General features: G+C 45.7%; 3 protein-coding genes across 3 annotated transcripts; 1 reads left to right on the top strand and 2 right to left on the bottom strand.

The window, feature by feature from the left end:
* Positions 1 to 691: 691 nt before the first annotated feature.
* SURF1 (SURF1 cytochrome c oxidase assembly factor) lies at positions 692 to 5,008 on the bottom strand. The gene is made up of 9 exons (XM_068915133.1): positions 4,845 to 5,008; positions 4,376 to 4,457; positions 4,124 to 4,251; positions 3,656 to 3,738; positions 2,595 to 2,786; positions 2,192 to 2,264; positions 1,651 to 1,813; positions 1,113 to 1,194; positions 692 to 833 (listed from the first exon to the last, which is right to left on the bottom strand). The coding sequence occupies exons 1-9, from the start codon at positions 4,881 to 4,883 to the stop codon at positions 767 to 769; spliced, it is 909 nt and encodes a 302-aa protein (XP_068771234.1). The 5' UTR covers positions 4,884 to 5,008; the 3' UTR covers positions 692 to 766.
* A 13-nt stretch (positions 5,009 to 5,021) lies between these two features.
* On the top strand, positions 5,022 to 8,660 carry SURF2 (surfeit 2). The gene is made up of 6 exons (XM_068915126.1): positions 5,022 to 5,231; positions 5,590 to 5,744; positions 5,972 to 6,075; positions 6,532 to 6,726; positions 7,551 to 7,726; positions 8,562 to 8,660. Exons 1-6 carry the CDS (start codon positions 5,052 to 5,054, stop codon positions 8,643 to 8,645), a joined length of 894 nt encoding a protein of 297 aa, XP_068771227.1. The 5' UTR covers positions 5,022 to 5,051; the 3' UTR covers positions 8,646 to 8,660.
* Positions 8,661 to 9,004: 344 nt separating this feature from the next.
* Positions 9,005 to 23,299, bottom strand: SURF4 (surfeit 4). The gene is made up of 6 exons (XM_068915127.1): positions 22,745 to 23,299; positions 14,768 to 14,954; positions 13,506 to 13,582; positions 12,883 to 12,926; positions 12,143 to 12,329; positions 9,005 to 11,915 (listed from the first exon to the last, which is right to left on the bottom strand). Exons 1-6 carry the CDS (start codon positions 22,790 to 22,792, stop codon positions 11,649 to 11,651), a joined length of 810 nt encoding a protein of 269 aa, XP_068771228.1. The 5' UTR covers positions 22,793 to 23,299; the 3' UTR covers positions 9,005 to 11,648.
* Positions 23,300 to 23,310: the final 11 nt, after the last annotated feature.

Below are 23,310 nucleotides of genomic sequence, written 5' to 3'. Positions count from 1 at the left end.
GGAATCTAAATCTATACTTGTCCTTGTGTTCTTCCCTGGCTGCTGACTTGGTCTTGCACCATTGTCAGAGGCTACTGTGCTTGGTAAGGCTCTTGCCTCATCTGAGATGGCAGCTTGTTGCTTCTGTTACCCTTACCATGCACTCGCAAAGCCACACGCTGCCTTACCCTAAGTAGGTGAGCATCCACAGTATCCTTTAATCCAGGTCTGTCACTGTTGAAATCTAAGATGCACAAGCAAGTCACAAGACGAGCACCTGTAGGCCTTTTTTTTTTATTCTGATTCACCTGCACTGCATCACTCTCCTGGCCTCAGGAAGGAGTAGTTAGTACAAAGGAACTTTGTGATTAATAAAATCTCTTACCATCATTTGCTTACACTGAACTTCATAGAAAATACAGCAGTGGAGAAGTTTTAAGCTTTGTAGTTTACAGCCATTGCTCAACCGCAGTGGAAAACTGTATCCTTGAACTGTAGTGAAGCTGATTTAAGCAGCAGTCCAAACAGGCATGTACAATTTTGAAGCTGGATGTTTCCAAGCTGCAGCCAGAGTTGCTGATAAGAGCTCAAAATCTGCATCTGTTGCTCAAAGTCTGTTTGCAGTTTGGCAGCTGCTTGAGTTTATTGAATGCGTGGCTTCGGAAGTTGGGATGCTTCAGTTCTTCAGGACTGATTTGTTGTTTTCTTAAAAAAAAAAAAAAAAAAAGTCTTGGAAAAAAAATGGGCCTTGACTGTACCACAGAAGAGTAGAAGTTAGCGTTTCCCCTCACAGAGGTATCTTTTGTATAAATTTTCTGTACCACATGAATGAAGTTGCTGCACATAAACCATACCTGCAAGAGAAAATAAAACCACACATTTACACCTGTTTTCAGGAGGCACTGGACCTCCCTAAGTTGGCTGCAGTTTGCCAAAGCACAATTACTTCAAAATGCCTTGCAAGCGTTACTTAGGTTAACATTCCAGGTCGGCAGCTAAGGGCTCATTCAGTCTCACTGAGGCAGGAGCTGAATGCCAGGCGGAAATTACTTGCTTTCAACAGGAGGCAGTCTAAAGCTCTACGTTTAGAAAAACAACTGGAAGGACATTCACATGCTGGCTGGGTAACTTACCATGTGATGATGTACTGCATGTGCTCGTTTCTCAGGCTCACTCTTGTCTGGCCTCCAATGGGCCCCCCTGGGACTGTGCTTCCTATAGGTACGACACATGCAACACATTAAATCTTAAGGACAGTCTGCACTGCGAATAGCTGTCCTTTCTGTACGCAGTGAGAAACACAGTAACTGTGGTAAATTGCTTGGTACCCTACTTTTCTTCCTTAGGCTACGGTGTTCCTGAGCGAACAGTAAAAGTCAAAGCTGTGGGGCAGTCGGCCCTATAGCAAGGGTCTGGTTTGGGGATCAAGCCATCAAACACCACCTGCTGTGAATCAGGGCAATGGACTGCATCTCTTGAGAGCATGCTCCCATTCCCCAATGCTGGGCATCGCTTTCAAAAACGGTAACCCTTGGCAGAATACACAAAGAGAAGAGAACGGTGCAATCTGTCCCCAAATGCCTAAGGTAAACCTTACAGCTAGCTGAAGTGAAGAGGTGAGGGGCAGACCAATGTAAACTGGACGTGGTGTTAGGTTCCTCTGTGACTTACTGAAATCTGCATCAATAAAGACGGGCTCAGCACCAGTCACCTTTGCCATAGCCTCCAGGTCACGATAATGCCAACGGTTTTTTTCAATGTTGTTTTCAGGCACAAAGGGTTTCCGGGTTTCTGACAATCTCACCACCCCAGTGAGATCAATTTCATCTTCAATCTGAAGAGAAGGGCAGGAGACAAAAAGAAGGAATCTTTTCACATTCACTGCACGTTCCAGCATACCATGTCCTGGTAGAAAAACATGTTGCCGGTGGGGTCTGGTTACAAAACAACTGGTAGTGCCATAGAGCAGGACAGAGCTGTGACCCAGCAGGGAAAAAGGCACATCAGGATCGGTCCTTGTTTGTAAAAACACTTTATGTACTCAATAAAAAGGCGGGAGGAAAAGTACTTTCTTTGAGAAGTGCAATGACTCCGTATTTAAGTAACCTCCCATGATGCTGAACGCGGCTACTGCCTTTTTTTGCCAATAGTGTCTCTTTTGGTATTCACTGAGTAGAAAGTAATAGGGAAAGCTTCCCTCTGTTCCTCTTACCTGTCCCTTTAGCCTGGTCTCTGGTTTCAATTTCTTTTTGGGCACAAATCCTCGGTTGACTAAAATCGTGACGCTAGAGTTACATAAAGAGGACAAATACAGCTCATTAGAGAAAGGAAATTGTTCATTATTCCTGCCGCTGCCTAGAGCTTGGTAGCGAAAAAAAGAAGCAACCCATATGTTTGGTGCCACTTTTTTGTCATTTGAGTGCACGTTATAAGGGATTTCAGATACAACTTGGAAGCAAGCCTCTGCGACTTAACAGGTTGTGAGAGACAGAGACCTTTTAAAGGACAGTGAGTGCTTCACATAAACCCAGCCACTAAGATTCAGCTCGGATAAAGCATGACTTTAATTAACTACACATACACATGTTCTCAGGCTTGTGCATGAACACACTTACCCTAGGTCTGTGCAGTAGAAAGGAGTAACTACATTTGCTCCGTTTTCTGGGTTGGATGTCAGCCGTCCGGCTTCTCTCGCTTCTCGTTCAGGGTCCACAAGTGACCGTGGCAAAATATAGAGCTCCTTGGAGTGGTCAAAATGCCCTCGGACCTTTACAGGCCTGTACTCTAATTCTTTCAGTTCCATAGGGCTGCATGGAACAAGGTGAAAACAAAATCACGGCTGTGGTAGACAGATCAAACCAGGGAATTTTATTATGGGATTCTCCTTCTCCCCATGATTTTCTCTAGGTCCAGCTGGCAAACAGAAAGAGAAGACAAGTACCTCCTGGTATAAGCAGCTTGGCTTAAGATTTTGTTACTATCATAGTAAGTCAAATCACTAAGATCATGAGCATCTAGAGCACAGCTCTTTTCCATGATATCTGTAACTGAATACCACTTCAGTGATGCACACGATGCACACAGCGAGACAGCAGGTGACACACTGCGTGTACATCATGCCAACAGGGAGCATTTCTTTCCCATCCCAGACTGTGAAATAGAACTACTGAACTGTGTTGACAGTTGTACCATATGGCTAAAGTGACCTTAAAACTCTCTCTTGTATCTGACCCAACTGCTCTGCACTTGGGGCAGAGCTTGCTATCGTTCTAAGACTCCCTTGCTGCAGGAATACTGTACAGCAACAACCAATCTTTCTTCAGCGGTGCTCAGTAACCCCCTCCTCTGGGACATCTTGGGCAACAACTCCCAAACCCTCTTTCTCCAGGCTGAATTACATACCACAGTCTCCAGAACAGAGATTTGACCCCTTTAGATGCCTTTAGAGTATCCCACAGGGAGGTGTTTGCAATATGCATTTGAAACAAGAGAACGAACACGACTGTCTATCCTGTGAATTTGCTTGCGCATTCTGATTCCCATTGCATTTCTTCATTTGCATGCAGTTTAGTTTAACATAGACTACATGTTGTAGAGCGTAGGGACCATAACTAGTACCCCCAGCACACTGGCAGTACTTGGCAGACAGCAAACTGCAACATCTCAGCTTCCTTACTCTAATGTCAGAGGGATGGGCTCTGCTGCAATTCTTGACGCCAACTGCGCAATCAAATCCAATTTCCACTTTCGTCGCTGAACCTGGAAATACACAGAGTAATTCCCACTGGTAGAACAGAGCAGTGTAATAACCTGGCAAGGCTGAAAACAGAGTCTGCTTCTTTTATCGGTATTTTCTCTTCAGATGTGGCCTAAAGCAACATAATTGCAGATTCAAAAATGGAGGCTACTAACTTCATTTGGGGAGAGAAGAAATACTGACATAAAAGTAAAATAAATGAATCTCTCATTCAAAGACTTACATGAAACTCACAAACGGTAACTAGGAAAACTATATATGAAAAAGTATCTTCCAATCTTTACCCTGGCTGTGGTGTGAACTAGCTCACATTAAACAGCCGAGGATGGAACCACCAGACAGCCCTTAAGCTCTTCTCTCATGGAAGAACGAAATATTTATTTGTACCTGCCATGTGCCAAGGCAGAAGGTGGTCAGAGGGACAAGGAGAAGGCCCCACTTGAGTAAGACACCCTCTTCAGATGCGCCAGCGGCTGCTGTAGAGCTTCGCGGTCTGCACGGCCTCAAGCAAAGGTCTGGAGAAAACCAGAACGAGGAAGCGGCTTCGTATTGCAGAAAAGGTGCCAAAGTCCCGCAGAAAACGTCACGGCTGGAGTAAGGCAGAAACGGGGCGGACGCCTCGGCTAAACCTTTCCTTACCTTTAGTGCGCTGCAGCAGACCAGAACGCGCTTCAGTGAGAGGACATCCGAAACATGCTCGTCTGACCAAGCCACAGGACACCTACGGGAAACAAAAACGACCCTTTGCAGTGACTCCGCTCGGCGACGTTTGCCCCGAGACGGTGCCAGCTGCCTCCAGGGTGGCAGGTTTCGTTTCCTGCTGTATTTAAGCCTCCTCTGGGCAACCACCGGCCAAGCACCACAGTTTAGGCTGTAACTCCGAGGAAATGAAACTCCACCCCGCTTACGCCGCTCACTAGACCGCGACAAACGCTCTCTGCGCTACCAAACCGTGGTTTGTTTTTTTTTTTCCCAAAAGGATCGGTTTTTAACCAATCCACCTGGTGGCGTCCCGCAGGGGGACACCAGGCCCGGACCGGGGCCGCCTCCCCCGAGGGCACCGAGGGGGGCACCGAGGGGGGCGCCGGGCCGCCGCCCCCCGCCGCACCTGGGCCCGGGGCTCCCGCAGCAGCCGCCAGGTCGCCATGGCAACGCCGCCGCCGGCCCCTCGCCGCCCGCCCGCCTCCGGCCTAGACCGCCCGCCGGTCGTGCCGGGTAAGCTCCTCTCTAGCCGCCTCTCTCTATGCCACCGGCTGCTTTCCGGCGTGGCCCGGACCGGAAGTATAGGCGAGCTCCTGTCTAGCAGAGCGTCTCTATGATGCGGGCGCCGGGCGGCGAGGCCGAGGCGCGGGGCCGCGCGGAGATGCCCGGCGGCGATGGCGGCGGCGGCGGCCGCCCCTGCCCCTCCCCGGCCGCGGCCATGGCCGAGGTGCCCCAGGAGGTCCGGCTCTTCCTGCGGCAGCACCCGCTCCTCGGCCTGGCGGAGCCGGGCAAGGTGAGGCCTGCGCTGCGGGGCTGAGGGGCCGCCTCCTGCGAGGGGGCCCTGAGGGGGCAGCGGGACTGCGGCCGCCTCCGTGAGGAGCCCGGGGGGCGGAGGGGACCGGGACTGGAGCCGGCTCCCGTGAGGGGGGAGCGGGGCCGCCTGCCCTGAGAGCCACGGGGGGACCGGGGAAGGCACCCCAGCACCTGGGCTCTGGGCTCGGCCCCAGGTTGCTGCCTGGCCCGGAGGTTTTTCTCCCCGCTGTGGGACTGAGGCCATCAGGGAGGAGGGCCCTGGTACGAGCCCTCCCCTCTGCAGCCCGGCCGTCATCCCTTGTGCTTTCCTCACTTTTATCCTGCTTGTCTTCCTTCAGGTGAGATGCAGGCTGACCGGCCACGAGATGCCGTGTAGGATGTCGGAGCTGCAGGCTTATACTAATGGCAAGAAGTATCAGAGGCTGACAAAGACGGCCAGAGAGTTTGACTATGGCAAGTTTGAGCCACATATAGTGCCGAGCACAAAGAATCTGTACGTATTCTTCCTCTTGCATGTTGTGCTTCGCACCTCATTCAGCCTCACAAATAGAGTGGGTGGCTTGCGCGAAGTTCTTGAGCGTTTATGGTTTTTGATAGGTGAGGAAAGTCTTTATAAAGTATTTGTTAGCTTTGACCATAGTGCTTAGGAGTGAAAGATTATGAATTAATGGTAGACTTAAACTCTGTTGCTGGCTCTTTCTTTCTTTCTGTGTCTGTAAGACATCAGCTGTTTTGCAAGCTCACTCTCAGGCATATCAACAAGTTTCCAGAGCATGTGCTGCGTCATGTCCAAGGGAAACGCTATCAGAAGGCCCTAAAAAGATGTAAGTCACTTTTCTGAAGATACAGTCATCCAACCTTTTTTTTTCTTAAGCTTTTGTGATTCCAGTTACTCCATATGCGGTGAGCGGGTAAGTTTTCTGTAGACTGACAGAAGCACTGTTGCTGTATGTGCCGCTTAGGCGGGAAGGAAAACCCCAGGCATAGGGAGCAAAAGGCCTCTTTAGCAAACACCTTGGAATGTCTTTACTTGAAAGGAGCGGCTCTAAAGCTTCCCCAGAGAGGATGGTTCATGTGTTCAGCACGGTTTCTGTATTGACATCTGTTCTGTCTTTCATGGTCCCATAGTATCATCCTGGATTACAGGAACGCGTATCGGAGTTAGAGCTTAACGTACTTCTGAGTTGTATGTAATATAGACTGTAGCTGGAAATGAAAGGATGAGGAATCAAGTGATTGGGTATCCTTGCTCACCGCTGGTTGATATCTCACATTACTAGATGAGGAGTGCCAGAAGGAGGGAGTGGAGTATGTCCCTGCCTGCTTGCGACAGAAGAAGCAGCGGAGGCGGCATCCCGATGACCAAACGAATGGGAGCAGACAGCCTTACAGAAAAGAAGAATTCTGGGAGCCAAAGTCCAGTGATGAGGATGGAGAGGAGACAGATGATGACAGTATGAGTGATCTGTACCCACGTGAGTAAGAACACTGGTATCATCTATATCGTAAACAGAGGTTGTTAGTTATTTTTCTTCCAGCCTCTTTGTGTTGCTCCCTTCTGGGAAGCTAGGTCAGTGGGATTTCTATTACCAGTGCAAGAGTAGGACTTAGTGATAGAAAGATAGTTGAATATAGCTGGAAAGATGGAGCCATTGGGAAGGAGCTGCGAGCTTTACTTTGCTGTACTGGAAGAAAGAGCTCAGGTATGATTTATTCATGCACTGCCAGGAGGGAGAGCTTTCAATGTGCAGGCATGCTGGAGGCTTGTGACTTTTATCCAGTTCTGAGTTCCTGGGTTTGGGAAAAGCTTGCCACCACCAAATATGAAATAGCAGTTATCACTGAGTAACTAATCAGACTCGGATCACAAAATGTGAGAGGAGGGTTACAAGATCCCCTGGGATGTGCTTCTTCAGGTAACTCTACTCCTGATTTCTCCGCAAGTCTTGCAGTCTAATAGGAGTTAGTAAGCCAGTGCCAGTTCCACTGACCTGCATCTAAAATACACTGCCTTCCTGTAGGAGCATTGGGTTTTTTTTTTTTTTTGTTTTTTTAAGACCACAGAACTGTCTGTGTTGAGCAGACAGAGCACCAGGCACATTTCTAATAAACCACCATAGTGTGTTTATTCCCCAAGTATTCCAGTATGCCACATGTATGACAGAGGCTAATGCTCAGAGACTGGAATGTGGTACTTCAGCTTGGCAGGTCACCTTTAAGATGCCCACAAAGTAAAAAGTTAGGTGGTAGGTTCCTGCTGCAGAGGAAACTGCTCCTCAGCTGAGTCTCTGTGTTTTAGCTGAACTCTTCCCAGAAAAAAGCTCAGCAGCTCCACAAAATGCAGAGGGCAGCGATGACTTTGCAACAGACAATGAGGAAGACACGGCCAAGCTGACTGGGGAGAATGGTGATGTGAATGGAGAGGACGGCAGAAGAATGAATGTTAGCAGAGCAGCTGGCAACAAAAGGGGAAAGGTAAGAGTTGTATTGCCATGTGCAACAGCAGGGGAGCACGGAACAGGCTTCCTATCCCATAGGTGTTTGTCTCATCTATTACTGTGTGAGAAGAACTGGCAGAAGGTGTAAAGCTATTTGGGAGAGTAGACTTTCCCCAGGCGTCAGCCACTAACTTGCATCCTGAGGTGTGATTTACTACTGGTAAACGTTTCTCCTGTCTGCTGTGACTAAGGATGTTATTGCCCTTATAGTTATAAAAATTGTTTGCATCCTGCTGCACACTGTCTTCACATCATGTGCATCCTGTGGGTCTTGTATACTTTTCCCCTGGCCCTGCACTAGTTAAGCCCTTTTGATTGCAAGTTACAGGATTCAATTTGGTCCTTCTAGCCCTTTTTTCTCCGCCTCTTTTGAGGAACTGGTAAGCTCTTGCCTTCGGATGTGCTTACAGGAGGATGCATCCTGATCCTTCTCAGTTTGGGAAGCAACTGGATTAGATGCTACATACATAAATTATGCACAAACCTTTAACTGTAAAGGGCAGCCCTGAGGAAGGGGCTGGGATTCTTTTTTAACTGCATCAAACCAGCTGAAGTTTAGATTCATTTCTATGGGGAGGCTGTCAGCATCTGTGTCTAGTGAATCTATCGTGCCCCTGTCAGAAAAGGGGATGCTAGCTTGCATCCCTTCTGTAGGGAAACATCCTGCCTGGCCCCCTGTCCTCTGTGACCAGGACTGGGCTTGTTCTGTATCAAGTGAGACAGGAGACTACTACTAAATTCTTTAAGTCATCTCAGGCAGGGCTGGATTTACTTTTTGGAAAAAAGCTGATTCGAATATTCTCTCTTCGCAGAAACAGTCAGGTCCTTTGAAGAAGAAATTCAAGAGCTGTCATCGGAAACTCAAACATTTCAAGAAAGCAACCAACGGCAAATAAATTTTGTGAGAAATATTGTATGGCCTGAAGCCTGTTGTTGAACAGTTCTAGAGGGTGTACCAGATTGTCTGAAGTGCTCGCCCGCAGATGTTTTTGCTCTTTCCAGTTAACTGGGGGAAGGAAGTAGTATGAGGTGGAATTCATCAAGTTAATTTTAATAGCTTCTTGGGCTCTCTCCTACCACCACAGAAATGATTACTACTGCAGTTTTGTGCCTTGGGGAAAGTATAGGAAGTCAAGTTCTTGGAGGTCTTTAGGAAAAATGTTTTCCAGTGAGTGGGAGAGAAAGCACACAGGAGTACTAACCAGCAATTCCAGGTAACATAGCTAATGCAGTGTCACCACTCACACACTCCAAGTGGATACAAAGATGCCGTTATTTTATTTTGATTGTTTCCAAAAATCAAAACATTTTCAAACACAACTAAGGTACAAAATACAGCATAAAATGAGAATTTATACTTATTTCTTTTTCCACATAGAAAGCAAAAATATATTCAGAATGAATTCCAGAACGCTCTGCAGAGCCAATTGATAGCTGACATCCTGCTTGTGAGAGCTTGTATTTTGGGGAGATAAATGAATACAGCAGTGTATATGGGAGACTGCACTCTTCTGCATCAGGACTCACAGTTAGTAAGTCTGGATATCGTGCTGCCTAGAAGTGTCTTAAAATGCCCTCCACCTAACTGGGCCCCTATTGTACTATAAGACTTCTGCTGCAAGGGATAGTATCAGTTCCCTTTTCTGGTACCTGAAATGATTTGTCTTTTTTTGGACTTTGTTTTCACAGAGAGGAAACTAGTCAGTGCTTCAGACTAGCGAGTCGTCCAGCTCCTTAGTTAGACATGATGCAAAGGAGGGGAGGAAAAAAAAAAAAAAAAAAAAGGAAGAACGCTAACCAAGGGCTCCTTGCAAAACCTGTTTCTACTATTCAGTTTATAAATACTATGCACATCAACAGCAGTTAAGATAGCTGAGAAGGGCTGCCTTGATATAGTTGAAAACAGCTATTTATAGAAACTGCAGTGAAATTAAGCAAAAAGATCCTGTGTTGCATATCAGGAGTTGAAAGGACCAGTTTGTTTTGCTATGAAGAGACAGGCACAACGAGAACACTTGAGGTGAAAACTTCTCTCCTGCAAAACCTATTTAAAAGAAGAAAAAGTCTTCCGTGACCTACACTTAAATGCTGGCTTCCCCTCCCATCTATTCCCCCAAACTAGTAAGCTTTCTTCAGCAGCAGCACATCATGTTATTAGAAAGGCTATTTTCCCTTAAGATGGTGAAATCACTGGTTTAACAATTGGGAATGCTCTCTATTTGTCATCCATTCTCAGCATAGTTTTCTAGCCCAAAAACAACAGTTAAGCTGAACTGTCCAGGTTAGCGTCCTTACCAGACAACCCTGGTAAACAGTTTCTGCTGGAGATGTTCAGCTGAATGACTCCTTGAACAAACTGTGAAGCAGCTTTCTCAAGGGATACAACAGTGCAAGAAACCCAGTGCAATGCTAGCAAGTTGGTAGGGTTCATGCTTTCTAGAATCTAAAATGCTTTCATGATCCAGTATAAGAGATTCACCTAAGTTTACTAGCAGAGGACAAAAATATCCCTCCTCCTAGCAGCACTAAGCATGTTCATGGCACAGAGGTTGTGGCACTGAGAGGTGGAAACAGGGCCTTCATCTCGCCATTAAGCCAAAGAGTTCCTCCCTCTGAACATGCAAGTCACATCTCCCGATTGCTTATTCACTGAACAGGTTTTGCACTTGCATTCTTCAGCTATAACCATTAGCCGTCTTCCACTTTCTCTACACACCTCAGCATGGTCCAAGACATCAGAGAGAAGGGGCTTGTGCTCAGGAGTTCAGCGCCTCAGCTCTTCTGCTGTTCAGTCAGCTTAAGCTTTCACAGCTGAGAGACCACCAGAAGTGAGGCTGGGAAGCAAAGAGTACTGTAGATTTGAAGACTGACTGCTCTCAACTTGCATGTATCAAGTGCAAGGGGAAAAAAAGGGTGGTGGTGGGGGGGGAAGTTTCCATAGTTCTTAAAAACATTTTCACCAGTAACAAGCTGTAGTTCAGAAACTGATCTGGGGCATACACAAATGGAAGCTGGTCGATAGCAGAAAGGTCCTTTTATTGTGGGAACTGCAGCACAACTTGGCTCCCATCTTGGAAATCTAGGAGGAGACAACTTTGGGGACAGAGTATTGAATAAAGAGTTATTTTGGCACAGAATTTTAATAGAATCTAATATTCAGTCTCTTCAGGAGTCTCTTCCTCCCTCCCTTCTTGAAATCTGATGAGCAATATAGAATTCCCCCTTGTTCCCCTCAAGAACAGTACTGTGACACTCAACATTAAAAAACCCTCTCCCTTCTCTCACCTACAGAAGGGTACAGCTACCTTCAGGGTTCTCCTTCCGCCTTGGGTGCGGGAAAGGCCTCCCTCTTCCTCAGAGGCCTAGAATACCATTTTGTCAGGAAAAAAAAGATACATATAACAGCAAGCTCTCTTGATGCTGCTTTCCACTCAGATAAGCAACGCTATAACCAGCGACTGAACTCCTTATACACAAGACAGTTCTGATGAGGGTGAGAAAGGGGATCTACTTTTTTTTTTTTTTAAAGTTACAGCTAAAACCCAACAGTACACCGAATGAAACAGCTGTATCTGCTCACAGTACTTCAAACCAAAATGTTGCTGACATCAGAGACAGCAACTGTTCTACTGCAACTTACTGAAGCATCAGTAAAATGCAGGTTCCTTGCATTAGTTCCAATTCTAGGAAGTTAGAACAATAAGCCTAGGCAACGTTCCTTGAAGAAGTAGGATTTTATCTATTAGATTACTGGTGCCACTGTAAATCAAATTCTCAAAACATCTGTGCCTTTAATAGGAAGGGGGCATGTACGTGTAAAATGCTGGCAGTTTTTGTTGAATCCATAGAGAATCAGTTCTGGGCTTAATGTTATGTCCCAAGAAGTGTTGCTACTCCTGTTACCACTCTTTCTTCTTCTCATCCATGGAGACTCCGCCAGGACCCAGTGCAACCACAAGGAGGAGCCCTCCAATTACAGACATGGTCTGGAAGAAATCATATTTCAGGAAGTCATGCATGGGCTTGTAGGCTGGGATGGTCCAGAAGGCATTGAAGTAGATGTTGATGCCAAACAGCCAGATGACTAGAGTCAAGGCAGCCAGCTTAGTCTTGAAACCAATTGCTACTAAGATAATCAAGGCTGTGCCCACAATGTTCTGCAGAATCTGCAGGAAGAGAAAGAGACAAGGTTACGTGTGGTTCTTAAATGGATATGCAGGTACTAGAACAGAACACGAGTAAGTTCCGCAGAACAGGTTGCTGTGGTACAGATGATCTGGTAAGTCTGTTTCTGAGTAAAATTAATATTTAGAAAAAAATTAAGTGAGAAGTATTGAGTGAGCTCTACAACCCTCCAGTTTCTTAACTCCTACTTTTACACTTAGGTACTTACAGAAAAGAAGTTCATATCAAAATGTAGCAGTGTCATGAACATGAGAACCAGCAGCACACGGCCTCCGAGCTGCATGTACTGTTTAGGAGAGCTTTCCCGCATAGTAGGGACACCAGCGAACATGCTCTTTCCCTCTGAGCGTGACTCGGCCAAAAGCAGCAGCAAGCCTCCCCCAAGGGCAAGGTTCCTAAAGAAAGGAAAGGACAGAAAAGCAGTTCTTTACTACAGTTATGCACCAATCTATAAAGACTTACCTGACAGCTTCAGCTCAATAAGAATCTGCATGGTAATGCACAGTGACTTACTCTGTACCCTGCACTGTGTCCGCATTAGAATTCACAGCTGAAACCACAGCATTGTACATGTGACACTGATTTATACAAATCAGTGTAGGCACATATAGCCTGCCAGAGAAATCTGGCATCTGCACTTCAGACAGTTGCCCAGCATCTGTCACAGCATGACTTCAATTGTATTGGAAGTTATTCTGTATGGCAGGTTTACCGATACATACCAGAGCAGTCCAGAGGTTGCTTTGAGAAAGCACAACAGCACTACTACTAGAAGTCATACGCATTTAGAAGGTTGTAATGAGAGCCCAGAATATAGTTCTTGCACTAGATCCTAATGGGTGAGGATTAGTCTTTTCCTTCTACAGTACTGAGCCTGCTGTGTACGTTTTAACACACAGACTATAATGATTTAAGAAAGAAAGAAGTACCAGAAAAAAGCAGACATACCTCATCAAAAACTTCAGGTCCCATAGAATGCTGTATGCAATAGTCTAGGCAAAGAACAATAAAAGTTAAGACACCATAAAATGCACTGAAGTTCTGAATGTATGTTATAATATCAAACCTGTAAAATACAATGCAGAAGTCAATTAGAAGCATGTTACACTGAAGGAAACAAGGTAAGGTACAGGAGTGTAGTCTCACGAATCAGTGTGGAAGACGGACTGTGTTTTATGCTTTAGCCGAAAAGAATTGTGGACAGGAAGGGTACTATTAGCACTATCAGAAAGAGTGCTTCATAAGCACTGTATACCAGAGCAACTGCAGGTTCCGCATTTGGTTGGTTTCTGACATGCAGGTAAACTGCAAGTTAACCTTGGCTAGTTTAGCAGAAGTAAGTATTGAATCAACATCCCCAGCTGACTGATTGCAGTTACATTCAAGGAACCATTGGTCACGCCAAGAACAGAAGCAGCAAAATAGTTCAACGTCACTGAAGGCTAGCATTGGGCCAGGCTGGAGAAGAATTCCATGACTGTGGGTTATATTTTAATGGTGGTGGTATTGGGGCTGAGAGAGAGGATTTGAAAGCTAGGGCTTAGAAGTTTTGAAGACTTAAAGCCTCCTACCTGTAATGCTATAATTCCAAACAGTCCAAAGCAGGCATATTGCACAAAGTTCCTACTCAGTACCAGGATACAGCCACCTGAGATAGGAAAATTGAACATAATTACATTTCCGGCTTGCACAGGAAAAGATGCTGCAGGAATGCTAACTTGTTTTCAACTTTAGCAGATTCACGATTTATTTCAACTGTGCCACAGAGAACATCAGGTAGGAAATATAAAAGCGATTTGTATCAGTATGCCATTTAAAGATGTACTAACACTCCTTGGTTTTCAAGGTTTTATAATTCCAGAGGTACCCTTTATTCCACAAAACTGAAGCATATGCTGAATGTTGTCCCCAGCAGACAGCATCGTATGGCAGTTGTCAGCGTTAAAGCATTAAGAGAAATTACAAAAAAGCCTCCACTAACCATAAACATACATATATTTTTAAAGTACAGGATGGCTGTTGTGGAAAAACATGCTATGTTTCTTCTCCTTGAGGAGGTACAGGAATAAAAGCTTTTTCTTTTGTCTTCCCTTCACAAAGCACTGACAGCTTTTGCCACTTTGATGATCTCCACAGTGAGGACTGGTAACTAGATTAAATTAAGCGGGCTCTCTACAGGAAAGAATACAAGGTCAAAAGGGAAAAAAAACCCCAAAACCTAGACACAAGACAAGTGGCAGAGCAATGAAGAACATGAAATCAGGCACATAATATAAATGGAAAAGTTTTACTTCTCTCTCCATTTACGATACTGGAGGTTCATCTAGCACACATACAGAAGCTCCACCAAGTTTAGTTTGTTTTGATTCCTGGGCTTTGCAGACTATCTCGAGGCTGAAGTGTACCTCCTAATGGAGGACAAGACTTCTCCATTCAGATGAACCCCCATAAAAATGGTAGGCCAAGAAAGCCTTCACATTGCTCTGCTTAACAAAACAGTATTTTATTCAGAGAATTCAGGTTTTTATTGATAGATGCATGTACAGAATTGAAAACTAACTGTACTAACAGACTCCTGGCAGCACCATTTACTCAGGGGTACTGTGTCAAGAGGAACTTCCCGAGATAATTGATCTGCTTCGGTCTTTCCTGGAAAGAGAGAGTTCTCTCTTCGTTCAGCCCATGTAGTACTATCAGTTCTAAGCTGCCAACGGCTATTGAGAAATCAGGGAGGTGTCCCATGCTTACACGATTGACAGTGCTTACATGAGCCAGGGAGGCAGACACACTGGAGTGCTCCGGCATCCACCTTAACAGCCTTAGAGCCACTTACTCAGCTGTCCGAAGAGATTTATGAACACAAAGATGGAGGCCAGGAAATAGCCACAGTTCCATGTGCCATCAATGTAATCCCTCTGTTCACTCCACTGGAACCACATGCGGATGCCATCCTCCAGGAACGTGCTGATCAGGCACAGGCGGGCCACGTGGGGGAGGTACTGCTTCGTCACCCTCAGGAACTACAGGGGCAGACAGCACAGTTAGCAGGGAAGGCGGGAGGGAGGGAGGGAGGGAAGGGGTGATACCCAAGGCACAACAGATCCATGCACTCAGCAGACTCCAAAGTCAGCAGTTCTCATATGCACAGGGTCATCGTTATCTAGAGAGACCCATGCTTGGGATTCGGATTTAATGGAGCGCTCCCTCCACTCTGGAGTCAGAATGCTCGGGGGGGGGGGGGGGACGGGAAAAAGTTTTCATGCTCTAACTGAAGACTGTTTTGTCAGAGGGCTTGGATAAGTGGAATGGGGCAGCACAATTCTACGTAACGGGAACCACGTTTTCATGGAACTCTTACTAGAGGAAGGCTGACCTTGGTTTTAGTTTATCTATCTCACGGTTTCATGTTACAGCTCAACTGATCCATCAGCTAGCCAGGAGCTGAAAGGGCAATCCTACTCCCACTCACGTGCTCAGGCACTCAGTACCCTGTAACAAACTGACTCAGGGAGGTAAGCTGGCAGAAGACTAACTCCATAAAGATTAAAAAACATTAATAAGCTTTCCGCTGAGCTAGCTCTCTCCAACAGCTCAGACAAGCACCAGGGCTGAGCATGAGTGTAGAACCTCCCTTGAGCAGAGGGTAGCTATTAGATCAGCGTAGCTCTTGCATGAAACTGCACCCTTTCTCTCCTGCAGAGAGAGCTTCTACATCCATTAAAAATAACATCCTACGCAGAAGAATAAAATAGGCATTAGGTACAAGATTCAGTGTAGTACTTAAAAGGAAGTCATACCATCATGCAACAGATACTGGGAATGCAAGTTGTATCTGGTCCTGCAAGCCCCTCCATCCTGCAAACTCACTGTTTAGTTTGTTCTGCCATTACAATAATTATAAAGGAACAAATACAGTATCTGTTCACCTGCACCATGCAGTCCCATAGAGTCTAGACAGAGTTATTCAATATCTCTATTTGGCGATAACGTATCTGGTTTATGACAAATACTTAACTCCTTGTCACCCAGTTTCTTAAATGGTGTTGGCTGCTACTTAATGAAGACTCAAATAATGCAAATCCTGATGGAAATCAGCACCTGGCTGCTCCACTTCATTCACTGATCACACTTAGCCAAATCATTAGGACACACTTGGAGTTGGCGGATACTAGAGGTATTTTTGGTGAACGGCACTAAGTGACAAATGTAAGTCGAATCTAAAACTAGCTTTGAAGAGATTATCCAGCAGGTTTCTACCTTCAGATGACAGGAACAGTTTGAGCAGGCTGACACTTGCAAAAATACACATACTTCTCACAAGTCTTAATGCAGAAACTGCCAGGCTTTGCAGACAGTCTTGCTTTAGAAATAGGAGGAGGAGCAACCATTTGATAAATCCCATTAACCCACATAAAGTTCAATGTGTCATAAAGCACACTGATTCATACATTTTATGCAATGTTAGAATACTCTACTAAGCATGAGAAAGGGGATGGGAGGAAACAATAAGTGTATAGGTGCTGCCAGATAGCATTCAGCAATATTAAAAAAAGGAAGAGGCAACTTCTTTCATAGTTCAATATTGACATTCTCTTCTGGTTAGAGAATGTAGCTGATCAGTTTTTATTTCTAGACAGAATTTTTTTTTTTTTTAAGCTCTGGCAGTATTGTATGGTTTCAGGAGAAAAGGGAATGTGGGGGAAAAAAGTGACAAGAAAGGAAACTAAAGACACTTCTGAAAGTTTATTCTTGCCACAGTAATTAGTGAATACTAAAGGCTGTTCACAATCCTATGCAAATGACAAGCCTTGCTTGCTGTGCAACTGAAGATTACCAGGAGAAAGAAAAAAAAAATCCAGCAAACATGCTTAGCAGTTAATATCAGAACAAACTACACTAGTTAGCTGTACTGCAGGCATCGAGAGTCTAAGGGTCGAGATTCAAGTCAATCAAGTGCATTTTAAGTACAGCTGTACTCTGACTCAGCGCTGGTACTTTAGGCTTTTTTTTTTTTTTTTTAAAATACATGTCAACAGTTGGACGAGTGAGTCGGGAGAAAGTTTTCCTGTGATTTTTTGTCACTGAAAGAGATATATGGTGAAACTAAGGAGAGAGGACAGCTACAAACAGAGATGTGTATTTTGGCAAACTTGAGGTGAGGAATACCAGGGATAAAAATTATTCTGGAAAGAGGGTGCAAAAAAAGTGCTGTAAAATAATCTGCCCTGCACCAAGAAACAGAAAAGGTGACTTCAGTCTAGGAAGACGAAGCATGAGAGGGAGATATAAGGCAGTCGCTGAGCATCCACATGGGGGGAAAAAGCCTTCCCTGCGGGAAGGAGAGAAACCGGGGGGGAAGCTGCACACACGAAGGTACTAGAGAGGATATCTCCTCCCAGTCCTCATCTTTGTTGCTTCTGAAGAGAATCACACGGGCTAATCTTGCCTTCCCCTTCCCTGAAGCCAAACAGCTGTTAGTAGTCTAGGCGAAGGAGCCAGAGAGACGTTTAACATTTACTTGTTCTCTTAGCATTGAATTCCCTTTACAATGTATGACATCCATTAAACATGAGTGTGAGCATCCAATCAGCTGAAGACAAGTCAGAAAGACGGAAGCCTAAGGCAGCTGCAGCGTTAAGCAACCTTATCACGACACACTATCTCTGCACATCCATCACACAGGTAGGGGCATTGATTTAGGTACAGAAAAGAACTGAATCCTCGGTACACAGCAAGCTTAAAGTAAATAAGCTTCAGAGATTGCATGAACAGAAAGAAAAACCAAAAGAAAGACTAGCAATGAAGATCTAGAAGGAGGAAAGAAACAATTCCATGATAATGACAAGAAAGGAACATATCCAACAAAGCGATTCTAAGGTTAGAGAACACTTGAGCACTAAATCACCTCAGCAGTTTAACGAAGGACAGGGTAACTTATTAGGAGATCTCTAGAAACGGGACTGAATTCATAGTACCAGGTACTCTGGTTTTGTCCTTGCACATCTCCAGCGTAACACATGGCTCAAAGTGTTGCCGCTTGAGCCCACTTCCCATATTTATGATTTATTTAGATAAAAAGCACTACACGTACGGGAAACGTAATCAAACGCAGTGCCATTTGGTCACTTTTTACAGTAGGTGGCAGCTGCCACAGCAAAACATTACGTTGATAAACATATCCATCTAAGACTACATGTGACTTGAAATTGACAGCGTAATAAAACACACCTGTATGCAAAACCAAAATTGAGATGGAAGAAGGTGACAACGTTAAACTCATGACATATCAAATAATCAGACGGTTTGTTTGGCTACGGGCTTTGCACCAACTGTTCTCAGCACATACTGCATCCATGCAAAAGATAGTATCTGTGGAAAAAGATAACAAAAGACCTGAAGTAAAACTACTTGAGAAGAACAGCTGGTTCTATGCTGGCAGCCAAGTTATTAACATACACCAGAGGGGCTTTGTTTGCCACTTCCCCCTCTAATGGGATTATGAGGGCAAAGACAGATTTAAATACTCATCTCAGTTTAACAAACATGTACAACAAGATCCAGGGATCCCTAAATCAAATCTCTTCTTAAAACCTTTTTTCAAAAGGAGGCTAGAAATAGTCAAACCCATGTTTTAAAAAAAAAAAAAAAAAAGTCAGTCCATAGAGAAATAAAGTGATCCTATGTAGACTCTATCATTCTTTCTAAAATATATTCTACCTCTCTCTCAAATTCGAGAATAATGAATCCTGCCCATTTTGATAAGATCAGACAAGCCATATCACCACTACAGATATTTTAATACTGCTAGGAAATTTTGCTGTCACCTAGGTGTATATTACAAGCAGTGATAAGTAAATTAGCACATTCACTGGAAGGTAAGAGTTTAGGTAAGTTCTCGTTTTCTCCAGATTTCATTTGGGAATGTGATTTTACTAAAACTGGCAGAAATACTTGGCAGATTAAGACTACTCAGACATAGAAGCTTTATCTGCGTTTGTATGTTCTTGAATCAGCGATGTTATGATCGAAGCGATGAACATAGCTGCCTGCTCATCTTTACAGAAAACCTCTCCTGGACTGCAGAATGCTATTACAGTGCAGAGGTCCAGATAAAGACACGCTATAAATGCCTTGTTTTCACTTGGTTAAGGGACCGCTCTGTTTTTGGAGAGAAACCTGGAACACCAGCAGTCTTGATCCTCAGGCATGACACCCAGTCCTCTGGCTAAGAGCAAGTCACTTTCTTCCACCAACCTGTAGAGCTCCATTTAAGATGAACCCACCTAACAATCCAAAGGACAGTAACACCCACCACACCGGACCAGCACCTACAAGCTGTAGATAAAACAGAACCTGAATACTGGGAATAAGCACTCTCACTTATTTCAGAGGACAAGAGTAGAGGTCTGACCCACGCAAAGTTTCTAGCGGTCTTAATTATGCTTTTAACGGCAGAAAGACTTCTTAGGACAACACTTTTCAATTCTAATATATGCAAAAAAAGGGAATTTTATATAAAGCACAAAATGCCATTGATTAATCAAGTCCTTAAAATGGGATATCTTAGTCATGTATTGCATTTTTTAAATCATTCTCCATGGGATGATTCTAACTTTTCCAGCCTACCAGGAATAGGCCATTTGATTTATAACCATGACGAATCAGTGTACTGACATCACACTGTAAGCTGTGGATAAAGAGCTCCAAGCTTAGTTCTTTAAAATAATGTAAAACACAACCAAAGAGTTCAGACTTATAACAAAGTGCTTTCTTCTCCCTTCTTTTTTCTGTGAAACAGGATGCCCAGATGATAGAATTAGCTGAACAACGTGCACCAGCATTTATGTTGGAAAATTAAACAAACCCCCTGGAGCCTGGTTCTTCCTTACAGTCCTTTCTCTGCAGTACAATGACTCAATAGTTTCCTTGCATTTTTGCCTGTAATTTTTCTAAAATGACAGAAATACCAATCCCCCACATTCCTAAAGATTATTACAGACACTGGAAGAGACGCTTGGGATCTGCTCCCTCTTATGTGGATTGCAAGAGGGAGGCAACGAAGCAACCAGTTCTGTAACCCTACATGATCAGTCCAGGCCCAGCACAGGGCCTGGATACTGCTATTTCCTGTATGGTAACGGTAGCATCGGTGACTGCACTGAAGGGCTTAATATGTAATACTTTAACAAGGACCCCTAAAGAAGCTTAACTTCTGGATATGTTATTTAATTTCATAGTATCGGACCGGTATTAGAGCTATGGCTTACAAATGAGCCAACAAAAACCCATATAGCCTGCAGCTGGGCATCACTCTGAAACAAGAACTCCCTTTGTTTGCACCGTGCATCACCTAGATTTTAAGCAACCCTTAACAGCTTTTCCCACCCCTTTAACATCTAGTAAACAGACTCCCCTCAAACCAATGAGCCCTCCTGACTTAAGGCCAAGAATAACCCCAAACTACCCTCCTCCCTCCAAGTAGTTGCCCCCTCTGCTGCAGTCCTCAGAAACCGTTAACTTTGGCTCTGAGGAAGCAAGGGATTCTGGAGCCACAGACAGTCCCCATCACAACCCTTTTCTCCCTCAAAAGGGCTTGCCAGCTGTCCTGTGCACCTGCAGGGTACAAGCGATGCCACAGCCAAGTTAAATGAATGGCTAGTTTCTACCAGGAGTAATCCAACCATCCCATTTTCACTCCCAGCCCTGCACTCCCATCATTCCCTTAAACATTGGTGTCCACCTGACCAGCAGTGAGATAACTGAATCAACAGAAAAATCAACCCTTAAAGTTTTCTGCCAATTCAGCTTGCCAGTCTGGTATTAGATAAGTGCTAGTGCAAGAAAAAGAAAGGGGAACATAGCCTGGAAAAAAGTAGGCCCATTCCTGTCAGTGACAGCTAGCTGTCAGACGCTTAGATGCATCTTAAAAATGTCTTCAGTGCACTAGGCCACTCTCTAGCAGATAGTTCACCTGCTGATTAAGAGCCACTCGTTCTTACTTAAGAGTCAGATTTCTGAGAATGTATCTCAGTATCTACGGTATAACTTGCTCCTTCAAAAGGAAATTATAGCATTAAGAGAAATTTGAACTTAAATTTTAATTTAAGGAACAAGTGATTCTCACTCTTGTAACAGAAGTGACACACTCAGTATTTACTGATAAGCCATTGAAGTAGTTGTAACATTTTCCCCACAGGGGTTTTATGCTAGAGAAGACTTGTTAGGTCTTGAACAGTGAGGAGGGAGAGAACAAGGTTATCAATAAGAATGAATACAGGTCCCAGAGCAGAAGTCCAGCTTCACTACCTCCTCCTTCATCAAAAGGAGTCCTGACCTAATTCCAGTCCCAATGTTTTCATCTAGAAGAACTAACAGCTTCCCTAATGCTAAGGGCCAGCTATGCAATATATACCCAGTGGATACTGGGCAGTAAACATCTCCAGTCCTACATTTGTAGGATACTGAGTTTTAGTAGTATACAGAGAACTTCAAGTATCTGATTGAGCAAGGGGCAGTTACTTGGAACCAGACTTATCTGAGAAGTTAGTTACTTGCTTGCAGAGTCCTAAAAGTTGTTTTGCAATCTGATGGATAAATATATGCAAACACCGTGAGTTCCACGGCTGAGGTAAAGACTCCTCTTTATTTGTGCTTAGCCACACGTTATTTAGCATCATTCAGTTTAAGCTTATTTCAGGAAGAAGTAAACCGCATTTTTGCTAGACAAAAGAGCTTTCAGTAGTAGGGGAAGAAAAAAAAAAAAAGGAGCATTAAAGATGTCTAGAAATAAGTCACACAGGAATAAATAAAGAGGTGTTAAAAAAAGGTTAGGACAGGTGTCCTAAGCTTTTGCAAATAACTTGACCACTAGAGCAATAGTTTACTTTCTCCTCCCAGAAGAGGTGGGAAAGCAAAGATAAAGAGAGGACGATGCAGGCACCCCTCAAACACTACCGTATGCCGTAAGGAGTTCTGGCTCTAAAGCGACTCTCCTGTCTGGGGGTGGGGAGGAAGCACGGAACAGGTTTTCCCAGTGAGATTCAGCCACAGAGACGCAGCGGCAGCGCGGCCCCCTCCGAGCTGTGACGCGCATCACACAACTCCCATCCTGCTCCAGCTCTGCAAGCAGGCAGGGTAAGGTTTGCCGGAGAAGGAGATGAAGACGATTAGGTGTTACTTCTCAACTTCAGACAGAGAGATCATCATTGTCATGGTGATTCATCAAACACTGTCACGGGGGGGGGGGGGAATTAACCATCGCATCCAAAAGTATTCCTGTTTTCACAGGAAAGATAAGCTGCTGTTTTATCAGGAAAAAAAATCTGCGATAGTCTCTACTGAAATAAGCTTATGAAGGAGGTATCAGACAACACTAGCTTGTTTCCCCCTTCTTTTTGCCCTGAGAGGGGGTACAGTGCTGCTGCGCTGGCAAGTTGCTTCCCCTTCAGCTTCCCAGACAGCGATTAGGGGCTTGGCTCCTCCACTGCCCTTCTCCCCCCTCCCCTCCCTCGCCTCCATGCCAACCTGGCCAGAGCTGGGGAGAAAAACCAGCAGCGCAGCTCGGCCTCCCGCTGCCCTGCCGTTTACCTACGGGAGGAGCCGGCCAGGGGGGCGCAGGCCCCGCGGCGGGCACAGCCGGAGGGGGGGGGGGGGGAAGGAACCCGCCACCGGGAAGGCCGAGGCGGCCCGTGGGGCAGGTCCCGGGCCGGGCGGCCGCCATGGCGACGCGACCGTTAACCGGGCAGTGGGGAAACGACGGTGGCGGCGCCTAGAGGCCTGCCCGCCCCGGGGGAAGCGGGCCGGCACCCACCTGGTCCGCGAAGTCCTCGGCGGTGCTCATGATATCGTTCTGGCCCATGGCGCCGGCGGCAGGAAGGTGCCGGCTGCTGCGCGCCCGGGGCCCGGCCTCACACACCGCCGAGCCGCGCCTCGCCTCGCCCTGCGGCCCGCAGGAAGTGCCGCGCCGCCCGCCCGCTCCTGCTGCCACGTAGGCCAGCTCTTAAAGGAGCAGCGCCGGCGGCGCGGGGCGGACGGCGGCGGCGGCTCTGCGCGCAGCGAGGGGCGGGCGGTGCCGCCCCGCGCCGCCGAGGGGAGGGGAGAGGAAGGGGGGACGCAGCGGGCTCTGCCCCAGCCGCCCTGACCGACCCTTTGTGGCCGTCCCGGTGACCCAGTGCCCGAGGGAAGGGGTGAGCCTCCCCCCTCCTCGGCTTCCCTCTGCCCTCTTTCTTTCCTGGCTTAGAATGACGGGTTTTAGCCACTCGTTTGTAAAAATAAAATAAAATAAAATAAAAATTTGGGCTTTTTTTTTTAATCTCTCGGTGTCAGTGTGGCTGTGATGGCGAACGGGCAACCGCTGCTGGAAATCAGGCCGGGCCG

The sequence above is a fragment of the Struthio camelus genome, chromosome 20 (genome assembly GCF_040807025.1).
Source record: "Struthio camelus isolate bStrCam1 chromosome 20, bStrCam1.hap1, whole genome shotgun sequence".
Taxonomy (NCBI): domain Eukaryota; kingdom Metazoa; phylum Chordata; class Aves; order Struthioniformes; family Struthionidae; genus Struthio; species Struthio camelus.
This window is presented reverse-complemented; position numbering and strand designations above follow the sequence as displayed.

Excerpts from the sequence above, each read along its gene's own strand:
- SURF1 (XM_068915133.1), bottom strand. The coding sequence starts at position 4,883 with ATGGCGACCTGGCGGCTGCTGCGGGAGCCCCGGGCCCAG. Across the intron at positions 4,252-4,375 it reads TCTGCTGCAGCGCACTAAAG|ACCTTTGCTTGAGGCCGTGC; the intron begins GTAAGGAAAGGT and ends GGTTTTCTCCAG. Across the intron at positions 834-1,112 it reads ATGCAGTACATCATCACATG|GTATGGTTTATGTGCAGCAA; the intron begins GTAAGTTACCCA and ends TTTCTCTTGCAG.
- SURF2 (XM_068915126.1), top strand. The coding sequence starts at position 5,052 with ATGATGCGGGCGCCGGGCGGCGAGGCCGAGGCGCGGGGCCGCGCGGAG. Across the intron at positions 5,745-5,971 it reads GTGCCGAGCACAAAGAATCT|ACATCAGCTGTTTTGCAAGC; the intron begins GTACGTATTCTT and ends TGTGTCTGTAAG. Across the intron at positions 6,727-7,550 it reads TATGAGTGATCTGTACCCAC|CTGAACTCTTCCCAGAAAAA; the intron begins GTGAGTAAGAAC and ends TCTGTGTTTTAG.
- SURF4 (XM_068915127.1), bottom strand. The coding sequence starts at position 22,792 with ATGGGCCAGAACGATATCATGAGCACCGCCGAGGACTTCGCGGACCAG. Across the intron at positions 12,330-12,882 it reads GACCTGAAGTTTTTGATGAG|GAACCTTGCCCTTGGGGGAG; the intron begins GTATGTCTGCTT and ends TCCTTTCTTTAG. Across the intron at positions 11,916-12,142 it reads TTGATATGAACTTCTTTTCT|ATTCTGCAGAACATTGTGGG; the intron begins GTAAGTACCTAA and ends CTCTTCCTGCAG.